The sequence below is a fragment of the Monodelphis domestica genome, chromosome 6 (assembly GCF_027887165.1).
Source record: "Monodelphis domestica isolate mMonDom1 chromosome 6, mMonDom1.pri, whole genome shotgun sequence".
In the NCBI taxonomy this organism is placed as follows: domain Eukaryota; kingdom Metazoa; phylum Chordata; class Mammalia; order Didelphimorphia; family Didelphidae; genus Monodelphis; species Monodelphis domestica.
Window position 1 is genome coordinate 110046706 of NC_077232.1, and position 24431 is coordinate 110071136.

General features: G+C 36.6%; 1 protein-coding gene across 9 annotated transcripts in view; it reads left to right on the plus strand.

Annotated features, from left to right (window-relative positions):
• LOC100012516 (sodium-dependent phosphate transport protein 2B-like) overlaps window positions 1-23141 on the plus strand; it is a 59851-nt gene extending 36710 nt beyond the window's left edge. For 8 of the 9 annotated variants that reach the window (XM_007496631.3, XM_007496632.3, XM_016423292.2 and 5 more), the window contains 7 exons: window positions 3115-3310; window positions 4733-4828; window positions 5301-5421; window positions 14694-14861; window positions 17905-18021; window positions 18145-18269; window positions 22147-23141. In XM_007496631.3, coding sequence (XP_007496693.2) covers window positions 3115-3310; window positions 4733-4828; window positions 5301-5421; window positions 14694-14861; window positions 17905-18021; window positions 18145-18269; window positions 22147-22623 — 1300 coding nt within the window. In that variant the 3' untranslated portion in view covers window positions 22624-23141. Of the gene's footprint in view, window positions 1-3114; window positions 3311-4732; window positions 4829-5300; window positions 5422-14693; window positions 14862-17904; window positions 18022-18144; window positions 18270-20566; window positions 21479-22146 lie in introns of those variants that run through there. The other variant, XM_056802491.1, reaches the window with a different exon arrangement.
• The last annotated feature ends 1290 nt before the right edge of the window (window positions 23142-24431 follow it).

Sequence of the window (24431 nt, forward strand, 5' to 3'; positions counted from 1 at the left end):
CCTAGCAACACCACTACAAAGTCTTTATCCCAGGGAGATTAAAATAAAAAGAACAGGATCTATATGTACAAAACTATTTAGAGTGGCTACTCTTGCTTTGGCAAAGAATTGGAAATTAAGGGAATACTCATCAGTTGGGGAATGACGGTAGTATATGATGTTGATGGAATACTATTGTTCTATAAGAAATGCCAAACAAGATAGTTTCAGAAAAACCTGAGAACATCTATATGAATTGATGCAGAGTGAAATGAGCAGAACTTGGAGGTTATTGTATAACAGTAATTGTACTATTATAATGTTGGTGAACTGTGAAAGATTCAATAATAATAACAATAACAATAATAATAATCCAAGATCATTCTACAAGACCTTTGATAAAGAATACTATCCATCTCTAGAAAGAGAACTTCTGGATTCTGAACACAGATTTAAGCACATTTTCCCATTTTATGTTTCTTTTAAAAAATATGTTCAACATTGGTTGTATGGAAAATATGTTTTGCAAGACTTCAAATTTATATTTGATATTATATTACTTGCCTTCTCCATAGTAAGGGAGGGTTTAGAGAGAGAAAGGAATTTAGAACTCTAAATTAAAAAAAAATGAATGTTAAAATGAATTTAAATTTGAAATTTGAAAAAATGGACAAAATTGACAAAAAATTGCAACAGTCAGATAATACATTGTTGATGAAGCAATGAAATTGTTTAACCATTTTAGAGGACTATTTAGAATTATGCAAATAAACTGACTTAAATGTCCATACCTTTGAACCAGAGACTCTAATAGTAGGCATATATCCCAAGGAAGCTATGGTTAGGAAAAAAATCTTCATATGCTCCAAAATTATAAAGATTATGAAGGACTTAAATGAAGAGATATCAGAAAACACCCCTTCCTAACATTTGGTAAATAGTGAAAAGGTGTTCAGCTTTTACACATTGCACATGTTTTGGGACTTTCTCAGCAAATTAATAGTTTATGCTTATTTTTTTCCTCTCAAAAAACCACCAACTATGGTTCTTGAGGAAGGGCTAGGAAGGGATACCCAGTATGCCGCAGTAATATAATGAAAAAAAAGAGATCAACAAAAAATCAATTTAAAAAATAAAACAATTATTAGGAGTCATTTTGCCCAATGATATGCTAATAAAACTGACAATCTAAGTGGAATGGTTATTTATCAAAACATAAATTGCTCATGTTAAAGGAAGAGGAAATAGAATACTTAAATAATCTTATCTTAGAAAAGGAAATTGAATAAGTTTCTTCCAGAAAAACACACAATCCTGATCACCAGATGGCATTAGAAGTGAATTCTACCAAACAGTTAAAGAACAATTAATTCCAATACTATATAAATAATTTGAAAATAAAATTAAGGGAGTCCTAAAAAATTCTTTCTATGACTCATAGATGGGATTTTAAAAATTAATAGAATTTATTTCCAAGTATTTCAGCTCATCCCTTCCCTCCCACACCATAGAAGGCATCATTCAGAAACATATAGATAATATCTTTTGTGTTACCACTTTTCTATTCACTCGAGGTGAACATTCACAATTATTCTTCAAATATTAAATCTGACACTATATGTAACATTTTCTTCATTCTATTCATTTTACTCTTCATCATCTCATGTAGGTGTTTCCAAGTTAAAAAATGTATATATATATATATATGCTCATTGTTTCTTAGTGCACAGTTGTTTTTTATCACAATCATATGCCATAATTTGTTTAACCATTCTCCAATTGATGGACATCTCTTTGATTTCTAGTTCTTTGACACCACAGAGAGCTGCTATAAATATTTTGAAACATATAAGGTTGTTTTTTTTTTCCTTTTCGCCTAATGTCCTTGGGAAATAGACCCAACAAGAGTTTTGCTGGGTTGTAAGGACATACAAAATTTTAAAACTCTATGGGCATGACTCCAAATTGCTCTCCAAAAATGACTAGTTCAGTTCACAGTCCCACCAGCTTAGTGTTCTCACTTTTCCATATCCCCTCTAACATTAATTATTTTGCCCTTTAAACATCTTAACCAAACTGATGGGTGTGAGATGAAACCTCAGAATTATTTTGGCTTGTAGTGATTTAGAGCATTTTTCCATGTACCTATATATAGCTTTGATTTCTTCATCTGAAAACTGCCTATTCGGTATCTTTTGCACATACATCAATTGGATGATGACATCATCTATATATTTCCTGGGTGATTCCTTTCTTCGTATGGGAAAGAGAAGGAAAAGCTTACTTTTAAAAAATGTTTTAAAAAGGAAAAATAAATAAAAATCAGTCTCCCCTATATTATGAATCTAATGCCAAAGCTGGAGAGGACTGGTTTGATTTGTTAGGCAATTGGCATGTAGTGTTTAAGAGTTAAAACAGCACTACAGGGTAAAACATGAAACTGAATTAAATATTAGAATATAAATTTTAAAAATGGAATGGAAAGTACTGGAATTTATTAAATACCAACCACCTATCTGGCTCTCTGTTATTTACCTTACACATCTCTTATTGAATTCACCCTTCATACGATAAGCATACTTGGTCCCTCTCATGACTTCATGGGAAAACAACATGGTACCTGGAAGGGAAGAGCACTTAAATGAGAAATGAGGAGGCCCCTTCTCATGTGATATTGGTTGAGCTAATTACAAAAAGTGGAAATTTCCTTGTCTGTGAAATGAAAACATCAACTATGTGGTCTACCTGCTTCATAGAGGTGTTCCCCCAGCTCCACAACAATGAAGGAAGAGGGTGGTATTATGGTGATGTGGACTATATGGTCTTTATTCCCCATGTGCTCTGTCCATTTTGGGGAGATGAAGGGGGACCTGGATCTATGCTGTTTCTGCTATGTAGGAACTTCCAGTGTAGAAATCCAGCAGTGCTGGTGCTTATTGGCAACTACAGGGCTGGTTTGGGTAACTGGAAGTGTTAAGTGACTTGATCTTGGTCTAAACTAAAGGTGGGTCCTGAATCTTGGTCTTCCTGACTTTTAAGTCATTCTTTCTCATTCTGCCCACATGAAGTCCTTCATGTTATGCATTGAATTAACAGACTTGTCACTCTCGCTTTCTTGGAATGTTCTTCATCTAGGGTATTTACAGGAGCTACTATCCATGATTTATTTAATTGGATGACATTAATAGTTCTGCTGCCTCTCGAGTTGATCACGGACTTCCTCTTCCAAATCACTGAAAGTATAACAACATCTTTTAAAATCCAGGCTGATGATGATGCCCCTGAACTCTTGAAAATTCTCACAGGTCTCATAACAGACTTTATCATCCAGGTGGGCATCAAGACTTACACTGATTTCGGGTCTGAATCATTAAGAAGGTGAAATAGCACCTGTGGTGAAGTTCACTCCATTCACTTGGAAAGGGAGTTAAAAATGTCCTGTCCCAATCTGGTGGGGCTAGTTGAATATTCTTATACTACAACTCCCTTATTTCATTCCCAAATAGAAAATAGAGCTAAGGAGCAAGCACTGAGTTGCTTCTGGTACTGGTACCACATTAGTAATTTTGTTCCCCTCCTCCACTAGGGCCAAAGAGAGACTCAACTGTGCTACCATTTTGTACCTGAGGACTTTATTTTTTCCCCATGAAGGATCGCCTTCAAATCGGGTCAAGGGGAAGAACTTTCCCAAGGGAGGCTTCATTGTTCATTCAATAGTAATTGTTAATTGGAAAAAAAACACAGAACTATTAAATAGTCAGCAAAATCATTCTTTATTGGAAATGGGTACAGTACTGAGTTAGGCCTCCATGCAGAGTTGCAAAGCTGCATGCCACACAGAGTCCGAGGATTGAACTCTGGTTACTCTAGTCACTGACCTCTGGGAATGCCAACCATGCTAGATTTGACAATTCCAAGGAACAAAAGAATTTGGGGAACCTATATACCATTTGGGGCATCCAGGGGCAGGGAAAGATGATTGACATTACTGTAGCTACAAGGAAATGGGAGTATTCACACTATACTGACAGGATACAATCAAGCTTGGGAAAGGAATCATAGCCAGAGCTAGGGTGTAAGGGAAGGGGCTACTTAAAATGAATATTAAAGGGATGGTTCCAGCACAGGTGTGGATCTTCTTGAGAAATGGTCTCTGATATAACTCAGAAGATTATCTAAAACAAAAAGAGTTCTTAGCATATGCTTAGCCCCACCTAAATGAGCTAGTCTTTTACCTTTAGAGTTCATTATTTGTTCTGAAGCTGCTAGCCTGAAATTCCCTTCTGGGTGGATTCTCAAGGAAACTGGGGAAAAGTACAAGCTTTGGGGTCTCCAACTTACAAGCTAGTTCTAAAACTTGGGGTTCATCAGATCTTAATAGGTCATAAGTTTGGGGTTTCTAGATTCCATGTTGACACAATCAACCAATAAACACTCATTAAACCCACCACCACAGCCCAGGCATTGGGGGATACAAAGACAAAATTAAATATTAGTTGGCCTCAAGGAGCTGGCAGAGTACTGGGCCCCCTGAAACAGTGTAAAAGTGTTTAACTGGCCTCATCCTAATCAGTAAGGCAAAGTTTATATATTCAGCATTGTCCTAAGGAAATAAGACCAATCTGTTCCCCTTTACATGCATTCTGGTTCTCACTTCTGTACACTGGAGTTCTTAGGAGAGTAAAGAACTTTTCATTCACAAATCATAATTGAGGAACTGGGCAACTCTTCTCATGTCTATTGTTTTCCACAGCTGGATAAAAAAGTCATCACTGAAATTGCTGCAGGAAGTGAGGCTGCAAAAAACAAAAGCCTGATAAAGATTTGGTGTAAAACTTTCTCAAATGTGGCAAGTATCAGAAAATTATTCCAAGGGCATAGATAGTGGTTCCTCCTGTGATGTTAAAGGACAGCAAGTGCTGTGGGTTTCCTATAAACTCAGTGCCCTAGACCAAAGCTCTAGTCACTCTGCTCTAATTAAAGATCAGACTAAGGAGCAGAATAAGACTTCTCCAAGATAGGGATAAAGCAATTTTCTGCATAGGTCTTCCTTCTGGGATAACAGCTCAGGCTGGGTACAGCTCAGCTGGCTTTCAGAAATGAAGCATATGTTGTATAGGTTATTTTCTATTCTTTTGGCAAATGTCCCATAGCAAGAATGTTGAAAGTCTACTCTGGGCATTATGGAGAGGATGAGGTAAAGAAGGGGAAGTTTGGGTATTAGTTACCAATGGTGGTCATGTCGTCAGGGTCATAAATTGTATCTTTACATAATGCCATCATGACTAATAGTTTTTTTTTTTCTTTATGGTGTCTTTTAGACTTTAAGCAATATTACCGTTCCCTCACCAGAAAACTGTACCTCTTCCATTCGCTGCTGGACTGAAGGGAACATGACTTGGACCCTTAGGAAAATAATATTTAAACAGAACATTACAAAATGTGAGTAGGAAATCTGCTAGAAATTAGACTCAGCTGAATTTCTAACCCCATTTTCAATTGTTGCTAGAGCCAAGGACAGGAGCAAAAAAGCTATTCAGTAAACAAGACCTCTGAGGTACAGGTGTATGAAGCCTGGGAAGATGTAGAGTCCAGCCTGATCAGTCACCTTCTGTTCTTATTCCTCCTCTGGCAGTGACTGATAGCAAGATAGTCTTTGATTTGAGAACAGATTGCCAGACCAATAAGGCAGCCTTGGAAAAGGAGCATTGAAGACCATATCCTTGGGGAAAGAGAAAGTGGGCTAGGTCTCCCTAAGGAACAACCCAACTCCTTTTTGCCTGGTACAAATGGGTGCCTTCTTTACCTGTGATACAGAAGACAGGGCAAAGAACTAAATCCTCAGCAAACTCGTCTGGTCTTCTCCATGACACCAGTCCAGTCCTGCCCCTGAGTCATTTGGAGGAATTGGCCCAAAATCTAAAACAAAACACATAGCTCTTAGAGAGAGGAAAACATCTATTTTCACATGAAATTCTTTTTTTAAATTCTTATTTAGAATATTTTCCCAAGGTTGCATGATTCATGTTCTTTCCCTCCCCTCTCCCATAGCCAACACTCAATTCAGGTGGGTTTTACAAGTATCACTGATCAAGATCTATTTCTATATTATTAATATTTGCAATAGAGTGATCATTTAGCATCTACATTCCCAATCATATTCCCATCAAACCATGTGATCAAGCAAATGTTTTTCTTCTGTGCTTTTTCTCCCACAGTTCTTTCTCTGTATATGGGTAGCATTCTTTCTCAAAAGTCCCTCAGAATTGTCCTAGATAATTTCATTGCTGCTAGTAGAGAAATGCATTATGTTCAATTGTGCCACAGTTTTTCTGTCTCTGTGTACAATATTCTCCTTGTTCTACTCTTTTGGCTCTGCATCTGGAGGTCATTCCAGATCACATGGAATTCCTCCCATTCATTATTCCTTTTAGCACAATATTATTCCATCACCAACTGATGCCACAATTTGTTCAGCCATTCCCCAATCGAGGGACACCCTTTCATTTTTCAATTTTTTGTCACCACAAAGGGTGTGACTATGAATATTTTTGTACATGTATTTTCCCTTATTCTCTCTTTGGGGGTACAATCCCAACATGGGTATGGCTGGATAAAAGGGTAGGCAGTAATTTAAAGTCCTTTGGGCATGATTCCAAATTGCCTTCCAGAATGGTTATATCAATTTACAACTCTACCAGCAATTCATTAGTGTCCCAATTTTGCCACATCTTTCCCAACATTTATTACTTTCCTTTACTGTTATAACAACCAATCTGCTAGGAGTGAGGTGGTACCTCAGAATTGTTTTGATGGGCATTTCTCTAATTAGAAGAGATTTAGAACACTTTTTCATGTCCTTATTGATATTTTTGGTTTCTTTATCTGAAAACTTCTTATTGATATCCCTTGCCCATTTATCAATTGGGGAATGTCTTGATATTTATTTTACAGTTCATTTAGTTCCTTATAAATTTGAGAAATTAGACCTTTGTTAGAGGTTTTTATTATAAAGATTTTCCCCAATTTGTTCCTTTCCTTCTAATTTCAGATGTATTGCTTTTGTTTGTATAAAAACTTTTTAATTTAATGTAATCAAAATTATTCATTTTATATTTTGCAATATTCTCTATTTCTAGCTTGGTCTTAAATTATTTTATTTTCCAGTGATCTGACAGGTATACTATTGTATGTTCATCTAATTACTTATCATTTCTTTCTTTATATTTAAGTCATTTACCCATTCAGAATTTATCTTGGTATAGTGTGTGAGATGTTGATCTAGACCTAATCTCTCCAATACTGGTTTCCAATTTTTCCAGCAATTTTTGTCAAATACTATCTCAAAAGCTGGTATCTTTGGTTTATTGTACACTGTCTTGCTGAGGACATTTACCTCAAGTCTATTCCACTGATCTTCCCTTCTGTCTTTTAGCCAGTACCATATTGTTTTGATGGCCACTGCTTTATAGTACAGTTTAAGATTTGGTACTGCTAAGCTCTTTCTTTCACAGTGTTTTATTATTTCCATTCATATTTTTGATCTTTCATTCTTCCAAATGAACTTTGATATAATTTTTTAAATTGAATATAAAAGTTTTTTTACTAGTTTGATAGGTATGGCGCTGAATAAGTAAATTAATTTGGGTAAGATTGTCATTTTTATTATATAAACTCATCCTACCCATAAGCAATTAATATTTTTCCAATTATTTAGATCTAGTTTTAATTGTATGGAAAGTGTTTTGAAGTTGTGTTCATATAATTCCTATGTTTGTCTTGGCAAATAGATTCCCAAATATTTTATATTGCCTAGGGTGATTTTAAATAGAATTTCTCTTTCTAAGTCTTGCTTCTGAGTTGTGTTGGAAATATATAAAAATGCTGATGATTTATGTGGGCTTATTTTGTATCGTGAAACTTTGCTAAAGTTTATTATTTCCACTAGATTTTTAGTTGATTCTCTAGGATTCTTTAAATAGATCACGATATCATCTGCAAAGAGTAATAGTTTAGTCTCCTCATTGCCTGTCTTAATTCCTTGAATTTCTTTTTCTTCTCTAATTGCTACAGCTAGTGTTTCTAGTACAATGTTAAATAATGGAGGTGATAATGGGCATCCTTGCTTCCCTCCTGATCTTATTGGGAAGGCTTCAGATTTATCCCCATTGCAGATGATACTTTCTGATAGTTTTAGATATATACTGTTTATTATTTTGAAGAAAGGGCCATCTATTCCTATACTTTCAAGTGTTTTCAATAGGAATGAGTGTTGTATTTTGTCAAAGGCTTTTTCTGCATATATCAAGAAAATCATGTGATTCCTATTGCTTTGTTTGTTGATATAGTCAATTATGTGAATGGTTTTCCCAACATTAAACCATCCTTGGTTTCCTGGTATAATTCCCACCTGATCATAGTGGATAATTCTCATGATCATTTGATAGAGTCTTTTTGCTAGTATTCTATTTAAGATTTTTGCATCTCTGTTTATTAAGAAGATTGTTGCGTAGTTTTATTTCTCTGTTTTTGGTCTGTCTGGCTTTGGAATCAGTACCATATTTGTATCTTAAAAGTAATTTGGTAGAACTCCTTCTTTAGTTATTATGTTAAATAGTTTGTATAATATTGGGATTAGTAGTTCTTTGAATGTTTGATAGAATTCACATGTGTATCCATCAGGCCCTGGGGATTTTTTCTTAGGGAGTTATTTGATAGCTTGTTAAATTTCTCTTTCTGATATGGGATTATTTAAGTATTCTATTTCCTCTTCTGTTAATTTAGGCAATTTATATTTTTTTGTAAATATTCATCCATTTCATCAATATTGCCATTTTTATTGCCATATAGTTGGGCAAAATTGTTCTTAATAATTACCTTAATTTCCTCTTCTTTAGAGGTGAGGTTATCCTTTTCATCTTTGATATTGTTAATTTGGTTTTCTTTTTTTTTCCTTTTTTAAGTTAGATTAACCAGTGCTTTATCTATTTTATTTGTTTTTTCAAAGTACCAGCTTCTGGTCTGATTTATTAATTCAATAGTTCTTTCACTTTCAATTTTATTAATTTCTCCTTTAATTTTTAGGATTTGTAATTTAGTTTTTACCTGCGAATTTTTAATTTGTTCTCTTTCTAGTTTTTTTAATTGGCATGCTCTATTCATTGACCTCTTCCCTTTCTGATTTGCTAACATATGCATTCAGGGATATTAATTTTCTCCTTAGTACTTCTTTAACTGTATTCCAAAGATTTTGATATGATGTTTCCTTACTGTCATTATCTTCAATGAAATTATTAATTATTTTTATGATTTGTTCTTTAAACAACCAATTTTGGAAAAATCATATCATTTATTTTCCAATTAATTTTTATTTGCTTCTCTATGGACCCTTAGTAATTATAATTTTTATTGCATTATGATCTGAAAAAGTTGCATTTATTATTTCTTCTTTTTTGCATTTGTCTTCAATATTTTTATGCTTTAGTACATGGTCAATCTTTGTAAATATACTATGTAATGCCTAAGAATAAGGTGTATTCCTTTTTGTCCCTATTTATTTTTCTCCACATATTTATTAGCTCTAATTTTTCTAGGATTTCATTCACATCTCTTACCTCTTTCTTATTTATTTTTTGGTTTGATTTATCTAGACCTGATAGAGGAAGGTTTAGGTCCCACACTAGTGTAGTTTTACTATCTATTTCCTCCTTAAGCTCCAATAGTTTCTCCTTTGAAAATCTGGATGCTGTGCCATTTAGTTCATACATGTTAATTACTAATATTTCTTCATTGCCTATACTGCCTTCTATCAGAATGTAATTAAATTCCCTATCTCTTTTTATCAGATCTATTTTTGCTTTAGCTTTGTCAGATATCATGACTGCAACTCCTGCGTTCTTTTTCTCAATTGATGCCCAATAAATTTTGTTCCAGCCTCTTACCTTTACCCTATGTGTGTCTAAATGCCTCATGTGTGTTTCTTGTATTCAATATATGGCAGGATATGGATTTCTAATCCACTCTGTTATCTTCTTCTGTTTTATGGTTCAGTTCATCCCATTCACATTAAGAGTTATGATTCCCATCTATGTATTCCCCATCATTTTGATTTCTCTGCCTAGTGTTGCCCTTTCTTCTTTTACTGTTTCCTTCTACACCAGTGCTATGCTTTTAATCACTCCCACTGTTTTCTACCCTTACTTTACTTTCCTTCCCACCCTATCCCTTCTTATTCCCCTTATTCTTCTTTAATGTCTATTAAATTCCCTCCCACCTCTCTTACTTTACCTTTTGATACTCCCTAGCCCTCTCTGCCCCTTTTTTTTCCCCTCTCAACTTCCATGTAGGGTGAGATAGAATTCTATACCCCAGTGGATATAGCTGTTTGTCCCTCTCAAGATTGATTCCACTGAGAATATGGTTTAAGTATTACCTATTACCACTCTCTTCTTCTCCTTCTTATAATATTATTCTTCCCCTTCCCCCTCTCATTCATCTCTTTCTCTTCTTCTTTCAAGTTTTTCTTGGTGCCATCTTCTATTCCCCACTTCCTTTTTTGTTACATATCATCTTAAATCACTTAGAATCCTAATCACTACCTATGAATAATTGACACCATTTTCAAGAGTTACAAATATCCTTTTTCCATATAGGAATGCAAACAATTTCACCATACTGAAGCCTTAAAAAAAAGATTTTTTTCCTTCCTCTTACTTGTTTAATTTTTCACATTTCTCTTGAATTTTGGATTTAGACATCAAATTTTCCATTTAGTTCTGGTCTTTTCTTTAGGAATATTTGGAAATCTTCTATTTTGTTAAATGCCCATATTTTCCCCTAGAAGTATATAGTCAGTTTTGATGGGTAGGTGATCCTTGATTGTAGACCCAATTCTCTTGCCCTTCTGAATATCATATCCCAAGCCTTTTGGTCCATTAGTGTGGAGGCTCTCAGATTCTGTGTAATTCTTATTGGTGTGCCTTGATATCTGAATTATCTCTTCCTGGCTACTTGCAATATTTTCTCCTTAGCTTGGAAGCTCTTGAATTTGGCAATTACATTCCTGAAGGTTGTCTTTTGAGGACAAAATGTAGAAGGTGATCTATGGACTTTTTCAATGTCTATTTTACTCTCTTGTTCAAGAATATAAGGGCAGTTTTCTTGGATAATTTCTTGTACTATGATGTCAAGGCCTCTAATTTTTTCCAGGTTTTCAGATAGATCAATGATTCTCAAATTGTCTCTCCTAGATCTGTTCTCCAGGTTCATTGTCTTCTCAATGACATATTTCATGTTTCCTTCTAATTTGTCATTCTTTTGACTTTGCTTTATTAATTCTTGCTGTCTTGTGAGCTCATTAACTTGTACTTGCCCAATTCCAGTCTTTAAAGACTGGTTTTCAGCTATGATCTTTTGATTTTCCTTTTGGTTTGGTCTCATCCTGCTTTTCATGGTTTTAAGCAGGTCAGTTCTGGTCTCTAATTTGCTTATCATTTTGTGTGATTTCTAGGCTTCTTTTTCCAAGTGGGAGATTCTGTATTTAAACTATTTTCTTTTTTTAATTACTTTCATTTCTATTTCCCACTTTCCTTAACATGTCTTCTATCTTTCATACTTGGTTCTTGAACTCCTTTTTGAGTTCCTCTAGAGGTTGTGCCAAATTTCCTTTTCTTAATTTTTTTAATGTTTGAATGTCTTTGCTTGCTTGTCATTTTTCTGTCACTTTTGTAATCTGCTCTCTTTTTCCATACAAGTTATCTGGTGTCAAAGGCATTTTCTTATTTTTTTTTTTTTGGTAGTTGTAGATTGTAGTCCTTGAGTGTTGGTGGCCATTGCTGTTAGTGTTTTCTTCCCTTCCCAGACTGAAGTGTGAGTAAGGAGGGCAGGTGGCTCTCTGTGTATAGAGTTACAGAGTATTCTTTGCCGTGAGGCTATTTTCCAGTCTCGGTCTTGTCTGCTTTATCTCTTTGGGGTGCAAATCCACCAGTGATATGGCTGGATTAAAGGGCCGGCATTCATTTAAATCCCCTTATGCATAGTTCCAAATTGCCCTTCCAAATGCTTGTACCAATTCACAACTCCACCAGCAGTGTATTAGTGTCCAAATTTTTCCACATCCCCCCCAACATTTATTGTTTTCCTTTACTGTCATATTGGCTAATCTGCTAGATTTCACATGTAATTTTTATAGACACTATGGTCATTAAACAACTGCCTTTGGAAAATGAGGGGATGCCCTTCAATTGGGGAATGGCTGAACAAATTGTGGTATATGTTGGTGATGGAATACTATTGTGCAAAAAGGAATAATAAAGTGGAGGAATTCCATGGAGTCTGGAACAACCTCCAGGAAGTGATGCAGAGCAAAAGGAGCAGAACCAGGAAAACATTATACACAAAGACTGATACACTGAGGTACAATCGAAGGTAATGGACTTCTCCATTAGTGTCAATGCAATGTCCCTGAACAATCTGCAAGGATCTAAAAAACACTATCCACAAGCAGTGGATAAACTATGGGAGTAAAAACACAGAAGAAAAGCAACTGCTTGACTACAGGGGTTGAGGGGATATGACTGAGGAGAGACTCTAAATGAACACTCTAATGCAAATACCAACAACATGGAAATGGGTTCGAGTCAAGAACACATGATACCCAGTGGAATCATGTGTCAGCTATGGGAGAGGTGGTGGGGAGGAGGGGAGGAAAAGAAAATGATTTTTGTTTCCAATGAATAATGTTTGGAAATGACCAAATAAAATAGTGTTTAAAAAAACACTACTTCTGAGGACTTGACCATATTTATTCTTCTGATCCTCATACATTTGCAGAGCATGGTCAATAATCCTGCCCTTCAAAGTGCTGCACATGCCCGACAAAATAGACTGTTGAAAGGGAGGAATAACTTGTCTTCCTGAAGTGAAATATCACTATCCACATTTTCTAAAAGATAATTGACATCCATAAGGTCACATAACCAGTTAAGGAAGAGCTGAGGCTAGGACATTCATTGCACGATTCCCCACTGGGACTCAGGTACCATTCCTAGCTTGAAAGATGTGAATAGAGTGGAGTGCTGTTACTGCTATTATTAGTATTTGCTTTTCTTCTCTCCAGGGCTTGATTCCTCCCCTGCTGGATTTATCTTAAACTTGGGATAGGGAATAATCTAGGGAGTTTCATTAACTCTGATATTTCCAGAATAAAATCTGTAAAACTTCCTGCAGTTCTATTTTAGTCAATCAGTTAATCATATGGTGGGATACTCCAATGTACTGAGAGGAGGGAGATTTAAGTAAAGACTTTAACTGAGTCTTGGTCCTTAGAGTATAAAAGTTTCCTGAGAGGTAGGACTTTGAATTATATAAATCTGTGTGTGTGTATGCATGTCTGTGTGTAACACAGTATCTGTGACAGAGAAATATACAAAGATATCTAGATTTGAATTCCAGATTCCATACTACAATGGAAAGAACCCCAATCCTAGAGTCATAAGTCCTGGATTCAAATTCCACCTCTGGTGTATATTAACCATGTGTATGTGGACAAGTCTCTTAACCTCTCCCTGATGTTGCTTTTTCTTACCTTTAAAATGAGAAATTGGAATAGAGGGTCTCCCAGTTCCCTTCCAGCAATATACCTATTTTAATGTCTAGTTTACTACTAGGGAGTAATTTAGGAATTGAGGCTCAAACATGGTCCCATCAATTTGAATAATCTCCTCATAAAGTGAAGTGGATAATGTTACAGATCTAGAACCCAAAAGACCTAGTTCAAACCAGCTTCAAAGAGTTATTTTGGTGACCCAGAGCAAATCTCTGTTTGTCTCAGTTTCCTCATCAATAAAACAAGGCAAATAATAGCAACTACCTTTCAGGGGTATGGGAGAATCAAAAGACATTCTATTTGTAGAGCATTTAAAAAAATCTTAAAATGCAAAGTTAATGTCATCTATTATTTTTATGATTATTATTATGATTTACATAACACTTTCAGTGTACAAATCACTTCATTATTATTCCTATACAATTAAATTAAAGTGCAGGTAAGTGATACCAACTCAGATAAGTCCATTCCTAGGAAGAGAGAAATGTCATCTATGGTACAAAGATCAAAAAATGTTGGAGCAGGAAAGATCCCTTGGGGTCATTAATTCAACCCTCTCCTATTAAAGAGCAAGAGACCCAACACACCCATATAGGTGAAAAACTCTGCCTGCTGTTAAAGAGAAAGAAACACAATCAGGAGTCTAACTCAGAATGTTTATATTTCAATGAAGTGCTCTTCACTGTTATATTGGGTGTACAGGAACATAACTGTCACAGAATCTCCCCACATTCATGTATCAAGACTTTTTAAGAATCAAAAATTACTTCTTTAAAAAAAAAAAAAGAATAGGGAACTTTACTTTATATCAGAGTCCCAGGGTAAAGTGTTATTTTGATTTAACTTCAAGACCTTTGAAAGGTTTCTATTGAGTCTATAAACATTTTCTGAATTAGATTCATTTTACATAAAGCATATTGATTTGTACAACACAATGTACCCAGATCTGGAGATAAGGAGGAAGAGAAAGATGTTTGGGTCACAATGAAATCCTTAGAAAGGAAAACAAAGCTGAACTCCAGGAAAGACAACTCCAAGAAAACCTTCTGGATGACTCACCCTTACTAGCCATGACTCCTCTTGATAAATGGTTTTCTGATCCCTCCAGGTACACACATATTTGTGAACACCAGCCTCTCAGATACGGTCGTCGGATTCATTCTTCTACCCGTCTCCTTGCTCATCTTGGGCGCAAGTTTGCTCTCGTTTATCAGGGTCTTGAACCATGAGCTCAAGGGACCAGTCGCTGCAATGATTAAGAAGTACATCAACATAGGTAGTCATTCCACCATCCCTGGGCCTTTCTGTGAGCAGAACCCTTAGAAAAAAAAAGGCATCCACTAGCTCTCCCCACATTGTGCTCACTGAGGTACATATTTGACCCAACTGTCTAGAAACAAGAACTCTAGGTGACCTTGGCCTACACTTGTGTTTTCTCCTACTGTAACTGTCCTTGGAATCCATATTGTCTCCGTTTATTTTGAATTTTCTTTATTTGCATTGGGAATGTCCTTGAACCCAAGAGAAAGCTCATCCCTCTGATGTTGTTCACTGGCCCTGGAGGATCTATGTTAGGCATATGGAGAGATCTAGGAAAATATGAGTAGCCACAGAAAATTAGTAGAAAAAAATTTATATCATATTTAAAATATAGAGAAAGCTTTGTCAAATTTTTATGAATAAGAGCCATTCCCTGATTGATAAATGGGCAAAAGATATGAACAGACAACCTTTAGAAGGAGAAAACAAAGCCATATATACATATATGAAAAAATGCTCTAAGTTACTACTGATCAGAGAATTGCATCACCTTATACCCATCAAACTGGGTAAAATGACAAATATTGGAGAGGATATGGAAAAATGTGGACACTAATACACTGTTGGGTGAGTTGTAAACTGATCCATCCATTTTGGAGAGTAATTTGAAATTATAGTTATAAAAGTTAGACCCATTATGTTGCTGGGTCTCCCATATGCACTAAAATAATTATTCAATCAACAGGGAAATGGCTAAACAAATTATGGTATATGATTGTGATGGAATACTACTGTACCATAGACAGTTATGAGCAGGCTTATTTAAAACAAAACCAAAAACAACTTGGAGAGAACTATACTAGAATAGTGAAATTGGTAGAACCAGTAGCACATTATACACAGCCATAGAAATAATTTGGGAAGAATAAACTGTGAATGTTATCTTCTAAAAGTAAACTGAAAGGTGAAACATGAAACACTTAATTTATGGGTACTTGTTGGTCTCCAGTATGATGACTAGTGTGATTTGGAGATAGTGGGGAGGAGCTGGAACACTTATGGATGGGATTTATTATAGACATATTAAGAAAAGTAAGTTAAACATATAAAAGAGAAATGTGTACTTCATTTGGTTTTATAAAATTTGGAATAAAAATGTCTTCAAAAAAAGAAAAAAGAAAAAGCAATGAGAATAAAGTAAACCCAAAGGTGAGCTAGTAAGAGAGAAAGAAAAAAAAAAGAAGGAAAAAGTTACATTCTACCATGTTTTCCATAAGGAGAACATTCCCAAGACCTTAGTGGGATTATTCCCTTTGGGGGACTAAGGAAATCAATGATAATCATAAGAAGAGAGATACTGTAGTATAGTGCATAGAAAGCTAACCTAGCAGTCAGGAAAATCAAAGTTCTAATCCTAATTCTGACACATACTTGTTGTGTGAACAACATTTTAAAAGCTCTTTAGGAAAGTCTTCAGGCCTCTGTAATATGGAGAATATTCCAACTCACAGAGTTCCTCACCAGAGAGATTCCTATACCACAGAAATCATAGGATAAGTCTGAATATTTGTCCCCTAATAAACTCTCTAGAGCTATACACTTAGCAGAACCCTTACAGACATCTATGCATTGAACCTTCACATCAGTCCTGTGAGGCAGCCCCATCTGGAAGATGTTAAACAACTTGTCCAGGGCTCTAACATCTCAGGTGGGATTTGACTTGGTCTTTTGTATGCCCAAATCCATCTTTGTTGGTCAAGCATATATTACCTGTATAATCGTGGATGATCCACTAAACCCAGATGAGCTTGTGGTACAGTAGAAACAAGTGTTCAATTTTGAGTAAGACGTCCTGGGTTCAAATGCTGGCTCTGCCTATGTGTCTTTGGGCAAGTAAATTGAGGCCTCTGATACTCTAGTTCTCCCTCTGTAAAATGAAGAGGAATAGAGCAAATGACATAAAGTCTCTCCCACCTCATACGTTGAAGGCCCTTTGATCTTCTGTAGAAAAAGAGAATCTGAAAAAAAAGTGTTCTACATATATTATTCCTACTAGGACACTGTAAGTGATAAAGAGCTCTGGAAATTTCACTGTCACCTTTAGTTGACTAAGGAAGAAAGTCCCAAAGTGGGACATATCCCTGCTTCTTCATATACAACCACAGAAGCAGGAGTGTTGGAGAAGAACAAGGAAGGTGATGGAAGGCATTGGCTTTGATGGCCATCTCTGGCTGACAGAAGTACTTATTGGAGAGGAAGAGGTGAGGTATAGGCTTAGCAAACAAGATGGCAAAGTAAATAAAGTACTAGACTTTAAGTCAGGAAGACACGAGTTCAAATCCTGTCTCAAACACTTACTGTGTGGCCCTGGGCACGTCACTTAACTTCTATCTCGGTTTACTCAATTTCCTACCTCCAAGGATTGTTTTGAGGATCAAATGAGATAATGTCTGTAACGTGGGTAGCACAGTACCTAGCACATAGTGGGCACTTACTAAATGTTTAACTCCCTCAAAATTCTCTACCATGCAGAAGATTAACAACTTCCAGTAATTCCTATTGCTTTATGGTTTTTTGCTCCTTGCTACGTGCCAATTCACACAACAGCCATCTAGGAAAAGATTGGGACATTTGCCAAGTGCACCCTTTTTCTACTCAGCTTTCCTTCATGGTCCCTGATCTCACCTCTTTCTTAGCTGGGTTGTTGTGAATTAGGATTCCAATGGGACTTGGGAGGAGCTGTGGGAACAATGGGGCATGAGGAATGGGATAAGTATATTATACCAACTATGTGCTGAGCACTGTATTTTATAAACATTATCTCCTTTGTGCAAAGAGGAGTATAAAAGTCCTTTCCAGGCATTTGATTGGGAACTCCTGAGACACCCAACGAACCTCCTTGCTAACTGCTTTTAATTGTCTTGCGAACTGTTTTGGCTAAAAGATTTAGAAATGAGCTTTTAGTCAAAGGACTGTTTCTTTATGAGAATACAACGTTGATTGGAACACTTATAGAAATGGTGCCTTTTATTTCTCTTCCTTTAATTCTATTTCCTCAGAGTTCCCCTACCCCTTTACCTGGCTGGCAGGTTACCTTGCCATTCTTGTTGGAGCCGTGTTGACCCTTATTGTGCAGAGTAGTTCTGTGTTCACCAGTATAATCGCTCCTCTGTATGGTAAGTCTTACCTTTCTCCCCATTTCCCTTCTTACATGCCCAAGTCGGCATTTTTACATTTGGTTCTGCTATGCACAGTCATTCCCACACAGGAAGCAATCCAATGTCTTTTCTTCCCTCTAGGCATTGGTATGATCAACCTCCAGAGAGCTTATGCTTTAACCTTGGGTTCCAACATTGGCACCACTTCCACAGCCATCTTGGTTGCATTAGCTAGCCCTCGAAATACTTTGCAAGATTCACTCCAGGTCAGAATGCATAATGTTGACTCATTACGTTTTTCAATTTAGCTCTGTTTATTAACCCATTACTAAATCCTCCCTCAAATCATATCCTGGTTTCCTTCTATATCACCAGGGGATATTTATGACTCTTGAGGTCACACCTGCATCAGAATAGTGACCTGTAGACTAGAGCAGTGTTCCTACCTCTTGTTCTCAGAAGCTGAGCTTCCTTAAGAGTGACCAAATATCTCCCGCTTGTGTCTATAATAAACAAATTCAGATGGTGAAAGTCTAAACTCCCCGTCCCCTGCCTTATGCCCTCCTATCAGTCACATAAAGGTGATTTAGGGTAAGAAGAGCTTCTGACTTTGATGTCAGAAGACCTGATGTTCGGTCCCAGCTCTCTTCCTAGAATAGATAGATGTTCCATGTTGAGAGGAGAGATGAAGGTTGGTTTCATGGAGAGAAGAGAAGTCTCTTCCTGGAAGGATGCTTAGGATCTGTTTGGACAGAGAGCAGGAGGAAAACCATTCTGAGAGGGAGAAGACTGTGAACAAAAGACCCAGGGATATGTGACATCAATGACCACCTTTGTAGAGCAGTTTCACTTGAGTAGTTGGTACTGGTACAATATTTTTTCAAACTTACTGGAATGTCTATTAAGATTCAAAAATGGAATAATAGATTGGGATATCTATGTGGACTGGATATCTAAATGCATGTCCTGCAGTGCGGGTAGATGGCTCATGGATTGAGAGCCAGGCTTAGGGACAGGAGGTCCCTAGTTCAAATTTGAACTCAGACGTTTCCTAGCTGGGTGAACCTGAATAAGTAACTTATCTCCCATTGCTTAGCCCTTACTTCTCATTGGCCTTTGAATCACAGTATTGCTTCCAAGATGGAATGTGTACCTTTTATTTAAAAATAAATAAATCTACCCCCACATCCATAAATGAAATTAGATTAGAAAAACAGAAGAGAAAATGCAGATTAGTAAAATAATAATATTGATAAAGATAATAGTACTTTGATAGACACCATCTCCTTTAAGCCATTGGAGGTAATCTTTGAAAAGGTAAATGAGGATCAAGTTCTAGAGGGTCTCGAACACTGAACCAAGCATTTTAGTTCTCATCCTTCAAGCACTGGGAAGACAACATATATTTGAATTAAGAGTAGGATGTTATCAGAGTTTTGATTCATGAAGTGTGTGTGTGTGTGTGTGTGTGTGTGTGTGTGTGTGTGTGTGTGTGTGTAGGATGCATTAGAACCAAGGTCACAGTAAGGGAGACTTTTGAAATAGTCATAGGATCATAGATCTGAAGCTAAAAGAGACTTCAGACATCATCCAGTCCAATCTCAGTGTCCTCATGTATAAAAATGAAGTGACTTACCCAAGGTTACACAAATAACACAAATCAAAGGGAAAGTAGAATCATTTTCTTCAATATTACAAGTGCAGGTGACAAAAAATAAATGAAGATCAAATGGTGTCACTAGGAATAGAAAGAATGGAAAGAATAGAAAAGATCCTCCAGGAGAACTTAAGAGAGTGACCACATGGAAGGCAAGGAGGAAGGAGTGATCAAGGTTGAGATTTGCAGCCTTGATGAGTGCATGACGTTGGTGCCATTAACCTTCTCCTGAGTGACTTTTACCTTAGTAGTCTCTTGTCTTCTCTTTCCCTCTTTCTCTTCCTTTCATAGGAGGCCAATTGGATCTGTTGGTCTCTGGACAGGCCAAGTAAAGCCTGGGTAGGAGATAGATGACAAAGGAGTGTGGAAGGCAGGGTGAGAAGTAGAATTTCACTCAAAGAATGATGAGACAATGAAATTAATTTTATAAATTAATTCCAAAACTGAATTTGAATGAAGTTATATTAAAAGTCTCATTGGTTCTGAAATGCAACAATTTTTAAAATTAATTTGTTTTTTACTCAGTCACTTAATTTTGGGATGATGTTTTTAATTAACTAAATTGTTTTTGGAATCACTGTTTTGGAACTGGGCAAAAATGGCTTTAAATATCAACTTTGTTCTTTTTATAAGCTAGGAATCAATGTATTTGTTGTATTTAGTTCATTCCTGCATGTCTATTAGCAAATATGCCAATTTTCATAGGATTTAGAATTGGAAGAGATCTTTGAGATTTTCTAGTCATAATTTTGTAGAGAAAAAATGGGCTTTGCTAAAGAACCCTGTCAATCAGGTAATAAGTGACACAACCAGAATTCAAATGAGCAGAATGTGAGCTTGTTTGGGACAGGTACTTTTCCTTTCTGTATCTCTAACACAATGCCTTGCATATTTGTTGTTTTTCAGTCATTTCTGATCTCATCTGGGCATTTTATTGGCAAAGGTCCTGGAGTGATTTGCCATTTAATTCTCCAGGTCATTTTACAAATGAGGGAATGGAAGCCAAGCAGGTCAAGTGACTTGCCCAGGATCTCACAACCAGTGTCTGAGGACAGATTGGAACTCAGATCCTTCTGCCTGTAGACCTAACATTTATGCACCGTACCACCAAATTGCCCAATATTCCCTTCATAGAGGAGTCACTTAATGAATGCTTGCTTAATTATAGTGTATCTAGGTCTTCAGACTCACATGTGCATTGTTCTATTCATTACATCCTATATATGAGCACTCCAATTCATAGAGTGCACTAAGATTCCCAAAGCACTTTCCATAATGATCTTATTTGATCCAGAATAACCCAGTGAATTAAGGGCTCTGTTGTTGTCTTCCCAAATGATCAAACTGAGGCAAAGGCAGGTTCTAACCTAAGTCTTCTTGACAGGGTTCAGTGCCCTCTAGATCACTAATAACATCTATCCATCTGCTGTTGCTTGGTATTATAGCAAAACTGAAGAGAATGGACTAGATGGCTGAGTCCCTCTCGGCTCTTAAACTCACTTATTTTAAAAATAAATTCATTTTTACTATTCTGAACTTGTTAAATACCCAGAAATGTAAATACTTCCATATACCAAGAACAGAAAGGAATAGATAAAAATTTACAAATCACTAAAAAATCCATCTTAATTTCTTTTAAAATGACAGTTTTAACATGCCAGCTTTAAAGTTGTTTTGTCTACCTATCCTTCAGAACATTCTTCTGATCTTTCCTGTACATTGAGAAAATGCTTCAAAAGAACCTTAATTCCTATTTATTTTCTTCTCTGGACATTCAATAGCTCCCCTCCCTCTCATTAAAAAAAAAAAAAAAACAACTTGATGGCAGATTTGGAAAGCTTACTGGATCTTAGTTTTATTAAGTCAAGATGAAAATATTTATACTGATAGTTTCAATGATACCACTGGTCTTTACCTTCCCTTTTCATTCCTTATTACCTCCTGATTTCCCTTTCCCTTCTCTTATTTAAAAATAAATTCATTTTTATTTTTCTGAATTTGGTAAATACCCAGAAATGTAAATATTTCCATATACTGAGAACAAGAAAAGAGGAATATATGCAAAATCCATCTTTGTTTCTTTTAAAATATATAATAAACTCAACATACCAGTTTTAAAGTTGTTTTGTCTACCTATCCTTCAGAACTCCCTTCTATTCATTCTTGTGCATTAAGAAAATTCTTCCAAAGAACTATTTTTTTTTTCCTTTGGACATAACTGTCAATATCTTCCTCTTCCCACCTATGCCCCGCCTTTCATTAAAAAAAATAAAATAAAAAAAAAACTTCCCTCTCTGGGATGTTGACTGGCTCTTAATTTTTTGAACCCAAAATGAAAATATTTGTGTTGATAGTTTCAGTGACAACACTGATCCTTCCCTTCCCTTCTCATTCCTTATTATCTCCTGATTTCCCTTCACCTTCCCTAACTTACTTCCAGCATGTGCTAGATGGGCCTTCATCTTGTCTCATCCTTTTTATTTCAGATTGCCCTGTGCCATTTCTTCTTCAACATTGTCGGGGTCATTCTGTGGTACCCAATCCCATTCATGCGACTGCCTATCCATTTTGCCAAGAAGTTAGGGGAAACCACAGCCACTTACCGTTGGTTTTCCATTGTCTACCTGGTCATCGGTTTTTTCCTGGGCCCATTGATGGTGTTTTGCTTTTCCATTGTTAGTAGGACTGTGTTGATATATGCAGGGCTACCCCTATTTTTTCTGCCCTTCGTGATAGTATACCTGCATGCCTTTAACATATTTCACCTGTTTCCCTTGTGGATGTCATCCCTGAAACCCTGGGATGATCTGATAACTAGCATCATGGTCCGATGCCAGTGGTGTGGTCAAACTATATCACAGAAATGCAAAAACTCCAAGCTAAATAAGTTTATTTCCAGAAGGCTACGCCCACAATCAAACGAGACCACAGACCAGATCAAAACCACAGACCCTGAGCCATAGGAGATACCTTTTTTATGCCAAGAAATCTGATGACACAGTGACAGAAAATACAATCAACAAATGAGCAGTACTTAATTAATGATGCAAGTGCTGATTAAGCTAGAAAATGTAAAAAAAAATCACTATGGATGGTAATATGTTTATTTTTATTAGCTGACCTTTCTAAGGCCTCTACAATAAGAGGTTGGAGGCTAGTTGTTTTCCTGCTGACAATTATGAAATACTAGCAGTCAACAGTTGAGTGCCTGTCTCACTATCTTGTTATACAAAAAAAGGGGTGTGGTGGGATATGTGGAACCTCTTGGGTTATTGGCTTAAGGTCAAGATGTAAACACGATTGGATACCACCCTAAACTGTATTTTTCCTAGCTAATTCATATGAAACAATCTATGTTATTTGACTATTAACTCCAAAATGAATGATTGTGGTACGAAAATAATCATAAAGGCTAATACTATTATAATCAAAAAAGGGGGTAAAGGGTTTCACACTCACAGCAGTAAAACCATTGCTCATATTTCTGCATTTGCTGCTGACTGTTGTTCTTGCCCTGGAAGTGGACCATTTCTAAGTACATGGTAATCTGGAGAAGGACAAAACTATCCCTAACAAAGTTTCTGAAAGGTTTGGAGACTCTGAAGTCATAGCTAAGAAGTCCCAGTCTGAGATCCAATTTTAGAAGAAAGGCTGAGACATAAAGATATCCCTCAGCACCAGAACCTTAAAATGAATGGGAGAGGAGGAGAAAAGATGGATTATTTCTTGTTCCACAGGTCCCTTCTCTTTTGGAGTGAATCATGGTGGGGGCAGATGGGTAGTTATCCACTGCAAAAATGAAGCCAAGAACCTTTGCTATCCCTAACCTTGACTCTATAACCAACCTAAAGTATTGACATATGGGGCTGGCTCAGCATTGGCAGAAACAGGGCTCAAAATACCATCCTTACCAGGATCACAATTCTAATGTGGTTTCTGGACCACTGAAAGATCTGGGACAACAGAGAACCAGAGGGATTTTACAAGATGAAACCTGACAAGGTCTTGTTTTAAAACCCTAAACAGTTTACAGAAGGAAAAAGCCCAAGGAAAGAGCTCCATGGCCCAAACAGACTTAGCTCTACTTTTATTTTTAAATGAATGTTTGGTTGCTGAGACACATGGCTTTTCCCAAGAAAAGTCCTGACTGTAAAGAGAACTTCCCTGGACCCACAAAGCTGGGAGAGAGGGCATTCCTGGGTAGGGAAGATGCTAGCGAGTGATGTGTACTACCCAGCCCAGACTTATTTAGCCATGTGTCCATCCATTCCTGGTCTCATGGAAACTTGGAGAAAGGCATAGGTGAAGAACTGTCCATGCTCAGGAGAATCTGCAGTTAGTCAACAGCATGTGCTGTAGCAACTTCTCTGGAATGGCTGGGCATGTGTTTGGGCTGCTTTCAAAGACTGATGACCAGGATGACCAATACCAAAGGTAAACTTTCTTAGGTGACCATGCCCTCCATGTCCTGATCTTCATTCTTGCAGTTCCGGGCAGTCTATAACTAATTTCTAGAAACCTAAGAAGGTATTTCTGGAGGACAATGGCCTTAAGATTTGTGTCTTAGCTGATCCAGAGAGATTAGCTATTGTATTAGCCATTAGTGAATGGCCTTGCTGTAAGCCCTTCATTCTGGGTCTTTGCATCTCTGTCTCTTTCAAAGGGGAAAACCTGTCAGGCCTTTGGAGAGGAGGTAGACTGGCAGGTGGTCATGCTGTAGGGAAAATGTGGATTAAAACATGACTCTCTTCAGACAAACTGTAGCCATTTT